The sequence below is a fragment of the Streptopelia decaocto genome (assembly GCF_964273445.1).
Source record: "Streptopelia decaocto genome assembly, chromosome: 6".
Lineage (NCBI taxonomy): Eukaryota > Metazoa > Chordata > Aves > Columbiformes > Columbidae > Streptopelia > Streptopelia decaocto.
The window spans coordinates 50,901,426-50,915,201 of record NC_138660.1 but is presented as its reverse complement, the minus strand read 5'-3'; the positions used below and the strand labels follow the sequence as shown (position 1 = coordinate 50,915,201).

At 42.7% G+C, this 13,776-nt stretch overlaps 1 protein-coding gene across 3 annotated transcripts in view; it reads right to left on the bottom strand.

Moving 5' to 3' along the window:
• Window positions 1–13,776, bottom strand: part of RBMS1 (RNA binding motif single stranded interacting protein 1) — a 148,174-nt gene that overhangs the window by 91,900 nt on the left and 42,498 nt on the right. Inside the window, exon 1 of one of the 3 annotated variants that reach the window (XM_082055375.1) lies at window positions 4,359–4,595. The exons of the other annotated variants lie outside the window; for them this stretch is intronic. Within the exon in view, the coding sequence (XP_081911501.1) occupies window positions 4,359–4,421 (63 nt within the window). The 5' untranslated portion in view covers window positions 4,422–4,595. Of the gene's footprint in view, window positions 1–4,358; window positions 4,596–13,776 lie in introns of those variants that run through there. 3 annotated transcript variants of the gene reach the window in all.

Genomic DNA, 13,776 nt, shown 5'->3' with positions numbered 1-13,776 from the left:
ACAAGATAAGGTGCTTCCTTTTACTTCTTTCATTCACATTTGTGTTACAAATATAGAAACCCACTGAGCAGTTTTGCTCCCTTGAGAGTAAAGGAGAACTTCACAAACATTCTTACAGATGCACTTAAAAATTTAAAATAGCTGGTACTTAATATAAGAGCTAAGTCTTGTTAAACCCAGGTAGATCCTTTAACATAGTATGTAATGCAAGAGGAAACAGACTCTGTCAGCACAAGCTGATGATACAGAGCAACATAATTCTTATGGTTCTGAAAGAAAGAAACTAAAATAAACTAACCACATTTATTTAGGAAACCAAAGTTCATTTTTAGGCTCCTCAGCCTCCCCCACAGCACCATGTATGCACATGAGAGGTGTAATGTCAAATTGGTCTGGTTGCAGGCTGCATGTGGAGCTGCATGTTTTGAGTTATGACCGTGCTCAGGTCTTGCAAGTTTAATGAGGTTCTTTCTCACACACAGACACCACACACAGCACCAGCTGGGAAATAATAAAGTAGGATTACAGGTGTAGTTTCCTGCTACTTTAAACCTATAGATAGAGTGAAAATCTAATCTACATTTTTAGCCTAAGATTGGCAAAAACTTTCTTCATTTAGCCATCATTAGAAACCCACCATAATCTTCAGCCTTTAACAAAACCCAACCTGTGTCATGGCGCTTGATGTTAACATGCATGAAAAGATTAATCAAAAACTTTGTATGTCTCTCTTTGCACAGGCCAAACATCAAATCAGTGTTAAATTCCTCACATGCAGCTACGCCCAGTTAATCTGCTCGAAAGCAGCAAACTATGTAAATCTCCTTACACTGGCGAGATAAACATTACACTCATCGAAAGGTAACAAGAACCACTGTTACTGGGCAAAGCTGTTAAAAGGCACAGGCATGCTGGGCTTCCCAAGCACCCAGGCTGCGGTAGGTGGGACCCCGTGCTCACCTCCATCCCCGGCCCCCAGAGCTGCTGCTGGCTTCCTCTTAGAGAAATCTGAGAGCAGAGACACCTCCCTGAACAAAGCAATTTACAATCCCTAATCAAATAGCTGCACTAGCTCTGTGGATTTGAGGAGCAGCTGGCAGGAGGAAGCCTAATTTTCCATTTACAATAATTTTACAGAATGTAGAAATATTTACATCAGTGGAGTGTCTCCAGATTTGCATGAGAATAACGAAAGCAGGAGGAGGGACAGAGAATCATCACCTTCTCAGCACACACAAACTGAGAGCTAAGAAAGCCTGCATTAAGGAGGATGTCATGTCATTTTATTTCCTTAACATTACCGATGCACACGTGTATTCTTTGCATAGCACAAGTAACCTTGTTAGCAAAAATATTAGTTCACACCTAACTTTTCCAGACAGGACACATGGCCACGAGTGCTGTGATAGGTTACTACTGCAGATACTGTATGGTTTCCATTCTTTATCTAGACCTGAATCTGCATTTTAAGCCAATTCTCAGATGAGCTGCCACTCATTTAAGCAACATCTAACTTTTAAGCCTGGTACAAGTATTTTAATATGCGTGTCTACCCATAACACAGGAAATCCTTTTGAAAATATAACTTTAGAGACCATATTGTAGTGTTCTTACAAGTACTCTGAAAGAAACAGAAAAAGATTAGGCACCACCCAATTGAACATAACCTGAAACCAAGGATGTCAACTGGCTCCTACATGCCTGAGCTACACATTCAAATAGATATAGCAGATAACAAATGTAATACTATAAGCACAGATTCGTTTATAAAACAAAACATAGTTCTTTGGGAAAACAAAAAGAGAACATGGGCAAAACTCTGGACCCACTGTAGCTAACTGGTATTTTGTCAATGTTTTAAACAAAGGCAGAATTTCACATTACATTACAGTCCCTTAAATCAGGAGTAGCGCCTTGCCTTTTAACCATAGATCACTCATCTTTCCATCTGAATCTGTTGTAGACTCCAAAAAACGTAACAGGAAAGTACTAGAACTGAAGTGCTCTTATACCATTCTGATATCATGTATGTTACAGTACTAATAGAGACATACAAACTACTCCAAAGATTTTTAATTTCATTTTAAAGTTATTTGATTTTTTTTTCCAGCTTCATACGCTATGTGCTATTAGCATAGGAAATCTAGTTTCCCCTTTCAGAGACGATGGTAGACTACTTTTCCTACACTAACAGCACCTAGTCTCTCAGACTAAAGCACAATTACAATTCAATTGTCTGAATATGGGTTACGCAGCACACGGGGAGACTTAATCTCGACTATTCTTAATTATCAAGAGCTGAAAAATTAGGCTTACAACACTCTTCAGCACTGTTTGACATCAGCTCACCCCTGCAGGTGAAGCCTGAGTGAAAGGGAGATCAGAAAGTCAATCTTTAAACAACCTTAGTCTACATGAATGAAGCTAATAGGAGCTTTCCATGGACTTAAATGGAGAAAGGCACAGGCCCTTGCTCCTTATGTAGGAAGTGTTTGAGCAGAGAATGGCTACACACTAACAAAAGAAACCTTTGGTACCCAGGGTCTTAAGCCCACATAATACCCCCACATTCATTTCTTTCTCTGCCTGTTGGGAAAAAAAGGGTCTGTTTGTTTTTCCGATTCAGTCAGCCCTTTCAGCTCTTCCAATCTAAGGAGTGCACTGTGAAAAGAAGAGCATCTTATCAGCCTGCTCCAGACCAGCCAGTGAACTCTCATCCACACGCAAAACACACCCCTACCAGCAACAGGCCTCCCCGGGCTGCCCTCTGCTCCTGCCCCCACCCTGCCCAGCACCCAAGGGGCCTTCGTTAATTAATGGTCCTTTCAGGTAGAGTAAGAAAATAGTATCTAATAAATTAGCTTCATTTACCAAGTATGCAGAAGCACCAGACAAGATCATCAGTGTGGGCGTAATGCAGGGCATTTATTAAAAACAAACCAAAACCAGCACACACAATAAGCTTGTTTTATTATGTATGGACTTGAACACTTTGAGTACAAGATACAAAGATAACTCCACGCACTGTTAGGCAGCATCTTCAGAGTGCTGCTGAGATAACACACCAGCAATTCTTATCAAAATGATATTTCTATAAAACAAGGGAGGAGGAGAAAAGAAATAGTTTTTATTTAAGCTTCAAGAAAATATGAGTTTAACTTCCACTGTCGCACAGGTTAGTGACGCTGATCACACGCCATTCCAACTACACACCAAGAGTGCAAAATTTCTAACCCCATTTCCCCATTATTTCTATGAAACTCTCCACTGTGTGTGGCAGCAAGATCCAATCTGCTACTTCTGCCCTTAATGAATTCGGACCCTGAGCAAAACTGGACAACTCCCCCAGTATTGCTAACTGAGCCCTTCAAATTACTTGTCTCAGCTGCTAAGAGCAGCAGACACGGAAGGGTTTTTCCTCACCTGGAAAGAAGCCTGCCATAGTATTTTTGGCAAGCTTTGTCAAGCCAGGAGCTCGTCAGTGACCTCTACTCCATTTACCCTCTGGCACACAAACACACAGCACACTTTCCAATGAACTTAATTTTTTTTTTTTTTTTTTAATGAAAGAATTCATGAAAAATAACACACTTTGCAGTAAGTAATGTATAGCATTCATGCCAACGTATTTTTGGGGAAAAAAAAAAATTAAAAGTGCAGCCAAAGAGACAAGGGCCCAGCAAGGCTGTAACCCAACTATTTCAACCATTTTACTTCCAGTGACTAAACAAACAAACAAAGAAATACCTCTTTCAGTACCGCTTCATAGATACGAGTGCTCTGAGCTTATCGGAGCGATCTGTCTGCCCATAAAAATGTCACAGGATTTCCCTTGTGCGCTTCAGGGCGGGGGGAAAAGGTGCAAGCCTGAAGCGCGGCGGCGGATTTTTGGAGGATTGTTTGAAAAAAATAACGCGCCGCGACCCTTTCGCTCATTTCACACCGAGCGAAAAACATCCAGCCCGAAGTTTCGCTTTGCGGCCCGTGTTACAACACCGAGTCCTTTCTAACTTGTTGCCGAGCTCAGCGGGGCCACACCGCCCGGCCCTGGGCAGCCGCACGCCCCGCACCGCCCGGCGGGGCCCGGCCGCTAAGGTCACCCGACAGAGGCCGCCCGGGCACTCGGCAAGGTCACAGTGCAGCTTTTAAGAGAGGAAGAAAGAAAAAAATAAGAAAAAAAAAGAAGTAAAAATAGCTTATTTTTGTAAATCCCAGCTCTCGAGAAGCTAACAGGCTGCAAGCTGCAACTCACGCAAGTCGCCACCCCTCTCCCCACTCCTCCCCCAGCATCTCGGGGGGGTGTGAAGGGAAAGCGGAGTTGGGGAGCCACAGCCCCCCTCCACCTCTCCCTCTCTTACCTGCTTCCGATACGGGGTCCGGCTGCTGCCCGCCGCGCTGCTGTTGCTGCTGGGGAAGATCATCGCCCCGCCTGATCCCCGGCTGCCCCTCGGGATGGGGAGCAACTTTGGCGGCCGCCGGGCTGCGGCGCGGCGGGGCTGCAGGGCGCTCCCCGCCTCCGTGCCTTCCCCGCCGGCTGCGGCCCTTCGCTCCCCACCCCCGGTCCCCCGCTCCGCGCCGACCCTACCCCGCCTCGGCCGCCCCGGCTGCCATCAACGGGCTCTCATTGACCAGCGCCGGCTGCCCCAACCCCGCCGCTCCCACCTCCCGCTGGCCCCAACCACCGCCCAGAAAGAGGGAGGGCGCGCGCGAGCGCCGCGCCACAGCGGGGAAGCGCGGAGCAGGCACGGCGCCCGCGCCCCGCCCCCGTGCTGAGCGGGGCGGTGCTGAGCGGGGCGCGGCGCCAGGGGAGGCGCGGCGAGGGACGGCGGGTGCCCCTGCGGCGCGCAATGGTTGCGCCTAAGCGGGACTGGGGTGGGGGGCAGCGGGCCCGCGGCGGAATGCGCGGCACGCGGGGCCAGGCGCAAGTTGCGCCTGGCCCCGCGTGCCGCGCATTCCGCCGCGAGGTGCGCCCGGCTCGGTCCCGACCCCCGAGGTGGTCCAGGACAGCCCGCGGTTCCCCGGTTTATGCGGGGGGGCTGCTTTTGGTGCACCGTTCCCCCCTCAACTGCAGGGCTGACACCTCGGAGTGCAATCAATATCGTGGCTTTTAACTCTCAAGTTTTTCTTGATTAGAGATGAGAGGGGGGAAAACATCCACTCACTAGTACCTCAAAGCAGTGTTTGGGAAGCAGGGGGAAATTCTGATTTTCTTCACAAAATTTGGGCCTGGGAAACATCACAGTTCTTAGGCAACAAGATTGGGACACACAGAGAAAAGGGGTTTCCAACTTCCCTGGCTGGAGAATGTAAATGTAATAATGTAAACAATGCAGAGTACTGCATTGTTTACATTATTACATTTACATTCCCCAGTGATGCTGGTAATCCAGTTTTTAAGAAGTCAAGTTATAGTTCTGTTAAGCCACTGAGTTTCTGACTGGTGACACTGTAGAAGGCTTTCTGGTATGGACATGCGCCATCAGACACCTTTTGGTTTCTCTTCCTCTTTCTGGTAATACCATGGCCACAGGCTCACACACACAAACATGACAATGGGAAACTGCTGGGGGGAAAAAAAAATTGCCAGGTAGTTCATTACTGAAAGGCCAAATAATATAGCACCATATGACAACACCAGTATCTACAAAAGCCATAATCTTCAGTTACTCAATGCCCTACAAATAATCACCAACTATTTTGGTATCCTAATATATCGCCACCACAGATCAGAGTACAGCTGACAGTAGGAAAGCACCGTCACTTGGCAGAACTACATTCTGCATAACTTTCCTTTTTTTTTCTCTTTCAAGTTCTAAAATGGATGTCTCTCAGTTTGGCCTGGATTTGATAACACAAGTTTAAGGGCTGCTAGTACTGGATGAAAAGCACTGCAGCCACACAGTGATTACTGCCATTGAAAAATGTTTGATGGAATAAATTTGTGCCGGCAGACTTTATGCCAGATCAGGTACCGCCTGTCTGTACTATTTCATGCTGTTTCATGGATCGTTTGTATTCCCACTGCTGGCATAAAGTTAGCACAGAGGCTTAGAGCTAGGATAAAGTCATATTCCCTGGTCTGGTTAAGGCTGCAGCCTCATGCCCACTTTACAATATCAATTGGAATCACTGCTGAAAACGCAATGGTTCAGCAAATTATTCTGGGTGAAACCTTCATTTTTTCTCTCTGATCAGGTTAGTTTTCTTCCAGATCATTTCCTCTGTCTGGTTCAGCATGTGGCTGTGCTACTGCTTGTGCCAGAGTAATGGAGGAGGTAGCATGGGAGTAAACAGGCAGGGGCAAGAGGGTGGATATGACTGTTTGTTTTGGCAGCAGTATCATGCAGTATCATGTTATTTGCTTGATATGTTAATGTCCCTGCGGCTCAGTTTGATAGAAATGGAGCTGTGTGCTCATGCCTTCCCTAAATGTACTACATATAGTAGGCGATCTGTGCTCCAGTCTTACAGTCCCATGGTCACAGATGACACAATGGGATTCAGTGCTGAAACAGTGTCTTAAAGCAGTATAAATGTTAACAGTGACAGGCTATTTCTGCTCAAATCTGTATTCCCAAACAAAAAATAGGAACAATATTTTTCTGCACAGTATTCTGGTCACCAAAGGGGTGACAAAGCTTACATCTGCTACACCTACAGGGGGGCTTTGTTCACTGGAGATGCATAGAGTGACCACACCTTCCCCACTGCTGGGAAAAGCTTTTCAAAAGCCATCAATCATCCCTTGCTTCCTTCCCTCTCCTCTTCCTGCCCCATCCCCCAGGGAAGAGGCTGGAGGATGTAAACACTATATGCTCGATTGGGCCTATTCTCAGTCACTGTCATACCAGGGAAGGCACTCAAGAATATTCCAAAGCAGGATCTGAAACTGCTGTCTTGCCCTCTCTGCCACCACATGTCCCACGACTTCCGTGATTTGGACACAGATTTCCCTCTCTTGGATTCAGTATGTGACACATTTCCCTTGGTTACCATTACTCTCGTTCCTAACATAGTAAGAAAACAGAAAGCAACAAACATAGTCCTGTAAACATCTACTAGATCACAATTGAATGCTATCTGCTTATTTATTGTTGTTGAAGGAAAATCACATCACAGAATTTTCTAGAAAGACCCTGAAGTCCTATCCTACATGCTAATCTACCTACAATCATTTTCTGTTCTTTCTAAACTGCTTGAGTAATCTGTCTCCATTTTTGTCTCAAACATAGGAATAGCTGCCTTCCAATAGCTATGACAAAGTTATGAAGAATACAGAGCCAGACTCCTTACAGCAGCGTGGCTGGAGGGAAGGGGACAGCAGACCTAAACTGAAATGATAGCATTTCTGACGGGACACAAGGACAGCGGGCATTGCCCAGAGAGTCTCTGCACTCCCCATCCTTGAATGTTTTCAAGACCAGACTGTGTACAGCCCTAAGTAACCTGGCTTGATCTCTTTGCTGATGCTGCTTTGGGCTGGAGGTTGGACTAGAGATCCCCTGCGGTGCCTTCCAACCTGAACCTATGCTCATATGAAAAAGCTGCTTTGTTCTTACTCCAGAATACAGGCAAAATTATTTCTGTGTAAAACCCTGTATCTGAGATTAAGTTGATAAGGCTCAAGATAATTCCCTTGGCTTTTCAGTACATGCACAGTGATGTATCAGTTCAACACACTAATAAAAGTTTCCCTACATATTTTCTGGGAGGCGAGAAGCATGCCTTGTTTGCAAAGAACAGTCTCAGTCTTATTCATTTAGCAATCCCTAAACTGAGATGCCTAATCTATACAATGTGTACAGATGTGATAATTTAAATCATATGTTCAAGGACTTTATTATTAGCTGTGTTACAGCAGGTGTGAACAGACTTGCAGGTAGCCAGGCATCTTACTGCTTACAGTTATAAATGAGCAATTCATTTTGATCCTGTGGGACAAAGGTGACCATAGGGTCTAAGAAAATCTAAGAGTCTGCAATAATTATGTTCAGAGCTTCTTTAAATTACCCAGAGTTGCTTACTCAGAAATAAGGAAAACTTGCTGAGCAGATCTAGTGCATTTTGGAGCTACAATGTTGTAATTACATTGTTCTGTTTTGTTTGGGATTTTGTTTGTTTGTTTGTGTTTGGTTTTGTTTGGTTTGGGTTTTTTACATACAGTTCAGAAATTTAGGTTTGCAGGGAGACTGGGTAAATACAGAAAAAAAGATTTCTTTGAAAACATGGAGAGAACTGGAAGTCCTCAAGAATCTTTCCAGTAATGTTTGTCAGTCTTAACAAATAGTGGACTTGCAAAACTAAGCCATTATTTTAAGAACAGTTCTGCACGTTTAAGCTGCTACTTTACCATTTCTGTTCTAAATCAAATCCATGGCCTCCCTTATTTATCTCAAAATTCAACCTAAGTAGCTATTTCGCCTCAGGGCATTCAGTGTCTCTGTAGGACAGATGGTCCCTGAGCCCTGGATCTGCTTTAAAAGGGAAACTTTCAGTCTATTGCAAAACCCTGTGAGTCCAGATTGGATGTCCTCAATTTCCTCGCAACCCTGCTCTCCTGGCCACGTCAGGGCCTCCTGAAGACCCATTAGTCAGGGAGTGATTGAGGGCACCTCATTTCCCGACCTTGACCAGACCTAGAAGACCTATGGGCTTACCACCACAATGCTCACTGAGGATCCATCCTCTCATCACACCCAGTCATGTGTAGCAAGATACAAACCAGAGGAGGCACGAGGCTGAGCCACAACAATGCAAAAATACTTTGAAATACCCTGTGCAAGCCCAGGAAACAGTATGCAAGGCTCAACTTTGAGAGATATTAAGCATTTCCTGAAAAATGTTAATAATGGGGTATGGGAAGCTAAGTATTGTACAGAAGTAGATTTTTAATTTTAGGCTTAAATTCATTTATTCAGGACTGAAAGCAAGAAAAGCATTTATAACAGCCAAAGGAAAAAAGTAAACTTCACTACATGGAACACTCCTTTAGAGAGAAATAAATCCCATAATTAATTGACTTAATTATTATTTAAGTATCCCCAGTACACAGGTAATGGGAAAAAACAACAACAGACAACAAAAAGAAACACTAAACAAAAAAACCCACAAACTGTATCTTGCTAAGTGGGGATGAGAAGGAAAGGTCAGTAGAAAAGGGACACAGTAATGCCATTAACATGCAAAACACTTTCTATATAAAAACTTCTGTATTTTTTTTCAAATAAGAAGATTTTTAAGAAACAATGACTTTTGCAGAAGTATATGATCTACTAAGAGTGAGGTATTGCACACAGAATAAGAAGCCATTGTTTAAGAACACAGTCTTTAATCACACAATATATAGAACAACAATAATCTCCATGACGATCACAACCAAAAGGGGAAAACAAATAATCTTTCCAAGCTGTACCATTTCAAATATTGGTACCAAGATACCAAATTACTTATATTCTAGACTAGAATACAAAAAATAAAAGCCATTTTATCACTCATTATAAAATACCTGTGCACAGTCACTATAACAGGTTTCTTTTGACTCAAACCCATCAGCTCATTCTCTCTGGGAATCCTCCAACCTGACTCTGATCTTCCCACCACCTCGACTGCGGGTGTTTTTTCCCTTAAATCCAACAGCTCTCTGCAAAAACAAAAGCAGTTCTTTGCTCCCTTCAGCGCACACAGAAGCCTCTGCTGTGGCCACTGGGTTTGTGGCTCCCATGACATGTTCCGGCTCCTCCTATCCATTTTAGCTTGCAGTTCATTCCTTCCATGCTGCTTTAAAAGTTCTTAGAAGGACACTTTATAAATTGCACAATTATAAGTAATTGTTGCCATTCCTTCACTGATGATGGGTGTTAAGAATATGAACATAGGGAGCAACACAATCTCTTGTTAATGCCATGCCAGCATTTTATATTTTGGAATGCATTATTTATTCTTTGAAAGGCACAACAAGATATTCCCTTATAGAAGTATTTCCACTGCCAAACAAATACCCCCTTCCTAATTATATTCTGTATATTCTGGGAAGCACAAGTGTGAAAGAGAATTACAGTAAAGGATTACTATGTAACAGGAATTTATGGAGGCTGCTCATAATCAGTAATTAAAACACAGGACAGAATCCAATCTTGATTTGTGGAATAAACTGACTCTAGAAGATCTGAATTCTGCCATTAACTTGATAACGTTGCCAGACACTTGTTTCAAATGATAAAACAGTCAAAGCCTGTAAACAGCTTCCAGATTTATTATAAAACAAAATAATAAAGTCTGTCAGAAATGAGAAAGTATATTGTTTTTTCTGCTTTGTTATTAACTATGTAGGAAGTTGTTCATCATTATATTAAAACACATTTATGTTTTAAGTGAGACTACTAAGAGCTCACTGTTTCAACGTGCTTTCTTGACTGCATATTTTTTACATTTTGTGCAGAATAAATTTATGGAACAGTAGAAGAAGAAAGCAAAAATATTTCCTAAGTATTTTCTGGGAAACAATTATTCTATACAGCTGTTTGATTTTTTAATGTATTTTACATATTTACGTTTTAATAGAAATATTAATAAAAGATGAAGCAAATCTGGAAATACACAAATATTTTTTTTAAACCTTCAGAATTAGTATGGTTTTAAAGTAGAGTTATATCTGCTGGTTTTCCAACAGAAAAGAGGCTCTTTCTAGCCACCATTTATTCAATTTTGGTGTGCTGGATTTTCTTGGATGAAATTTTTCATCATGTGGGCCAGGCTTGAATCGTTTCTATTTTACTAGAATCTTAGAAATAAGAAAGAAAATAAATAAAAATGGTCTTATGATTAAAATATGTTTAAAGATTGAGAACAGCTAAAGACACTGAAAAGATAAATCATTCCACAGTAGTCAGAGTGGAAGGTCTGACTGAAAATCAGCCAGACATAAATTTTATTCCTTTGTGTGTTGTTTTCTTGGTATCTAAGCCCATTAAATAACTTCAGATCTGTCATTGCTCTGCGGTTACAGAAAAAAAAAAAATCAGACCCTTACCTGGTCTTTCCACATCTATAAAATGGAACATATACTTTGAAGCCTTGAATGAAACATGCACTATTTGTATTATAAGCAAATTTTGTATTAGAGCAATGAGAAGCAGGTTGGAACCATAACACACACTATATCCAAAATGGATTATTATGGAAAAAGAGGAAAAAGGCAGAAAAAGTCACTTAAAATATGATATGCCATAAAAGAGGGAGTTCTTGTCACTAGTGCACAACCAGGCTTCCACACTCAAGCCATGGGCTTGAAGAATAGCTGAGGAAAAACCAGAGCAGATACCGCTGTACAAGCCTGCAGCCACATGGGCAGGAGCAACAGGCCAGGCTGGAGATTGTGTACCGTAGGTGTATATGTGTGGTTATCTTGGCAAAAAAACACAAAACACAGCTCTTTCCAAACAATGCTGTTGTCCTAAGATGACTCTGCTTGCCTTTTTTTTTCTTTCCCTGGAACGAAGTCCTGTTGTGTTTGTTCGACAAATACTAGTGGTCAAGTGAAGAACTGACAGCTCTACCTGCTGACAAGCACTGTGCAAATTTTTCCTGTCCTCACACACATCCCTGTCAATTAACCTCTTTTCTGACCTGCAAATGTCTTTACAGCACTCAAACTCCCCCGAGTACCCTGACAACACTGTACTGACTCTCTGGTGTCCATTTATACCATCTCAGTTGGAGTGTGAGAAACTAATTTCCTTGTAGATTTCAAAGGAGCATATACATTGTATCTGTTTCAAAATTACAGCCTTTATCCTCCAAGTTTGGTTTATAATCACATATAAACAGAAAGACATTTGTTTATAATAGACAATCTGATTATAATGACCTAATTTAGAGTATGAAGGGAAGAAACGAGATCATGTGGCACAAGTTAAGCAAAATATTCGAGTCTGAATCTTATCTCAGTTTCAATATCTTTAAAATAAAAGTATCTACATAAACCTTGATAGAATTGTTCCCAAAGTACCTGGTGTAGCTTACCTCTCCAACAGGTATTATGGGTTTCAGCCTTCCAAAGAAGTCATAAACTGTTTTGTTTTGTTTTTTTCTTCCCTAAAAATGCACGCTCTACCCCTCTGAGTTTTGAAGTTGGATACTTGTTACTTTCATAGCACCTACACACCACCAATATAACACAGAACAACATTATCAACAGATGCATCTTCAGAATAAGAAAATTCTTCATCCCATGTAAATTCAGCGCTCACACAAGTCACCTGCCCGCTGGCAACGGCAGCACGAGGCCTCCACCAGCACGGCACTTGGCGTCTGCGGTGAAAGGTTTCTCAGGCTTTGGGATTGTCTGGAACTCGCAGAGCCCACTCTCGGGGGTGAAGGGAGAATGTGGCTACTGCAGACGCAGCCCTTCCCTGAAGGGCTGTAGGATCCTATACCTTCAGGTATATGTGGCTGATGAACCACAGACAGCTGAAAAGCAGGAGCAGAACACCAAAGCCATTTTCTGACACGCTGTACAGCCACCAGCTGCAAATAGGGTTTTTTCCACTTCCACTGTGAGCTAAACGAGCAACAAACTTCATTGCTATCCCAAGTCTGGGTCGTCACCTTCATCATTTCAGTTCCTGTAATTTTAAATTCAGAGATGATCTGAATATTTATATTCAGTAATCAGTAAGTTAATCAAGGTGGCTAAGACAATTTATTTCAGGGAGTAATTCACAGAGTTATTTACTAATTGTTCTATACTAAGTGTCATGGGCTGGCAGCAGCAAGAATCAGGGTGGGAAAATATTTCATTGCATCATAATTAAGTTTTATATTTATTTAGGTAAATAGATTCTTAAAGTTGTTTTCAACACGTTCTCTCAAGTTGGATTCAAAGTATCTATCAGATACTGCACAACCGTATTTCACAGGTCTCTTCACCAATACCAACACATACATCAAAGATAAAACATGGAATGAAATCCTGGCCTGATCAATAGGAGCTTTACCAGCAGGTCCCAGATTGCACCCAGAATGAAAGCTCTTACACTGTGCTTTTGTGATCTAATGAGTGCATTTAACTGCTCAGCAATGCCAAAAAGCAAGAAATCTTCTGTTCCTTTCTTCCTTCCTGCTCTGAGCTTCATGGTTTCAAGCCCTTTCCTTGATCCTCTGTTTCTTCTGCTTGCTGATTCAACTCACTAACCCAGCAGAAATCTTTCCACTTTCCTTTGTGCCACGACAAGGTGTTGAGTTGAGTCACTGAGGTGTCTAACAAGACCATGACAAGCCAAGTGGCAGGAGCACGCAGCTGGGAGAAGGCAAGGTGGGGAAGGAGCGCGTGTGTCCATGGGAGGAGGTGCTGCTGGTGGAGTGGCTTCTCCCAGTCTAGGGCTCTCTCATGGAATTTTACTCAGAAAAGTTTTCACTGGTTACCATTTTTTTAACCATACATTTCTAGTCAGATTCCAGAAGAGTGAGGTTATTGCACCAACCAGACCCCAGCCATTCTGTGCAGATGCGCTGCAACGGAGTTGGGTGAGCAAATTCAGATAACACAAGAATTAGGTTGAACTTTCGCCCCTAGTTCCAGCATTCTTTGAAGTTCTTCACTGCCTTGGCAACTCCTTCCCCTATCTTCCACTATTGCAGCATCTGTCAAAGGCTCTGCATAGCCAGGATTTTCTCCGTTCTGGGATCTTCAAAAAGAATTTTGCACTGTGTTCCCTGGGGACTAGATCTTCACAATGTTTCAGTGCTTGCAGTACAACTTGCTGCACTTATTTCTGA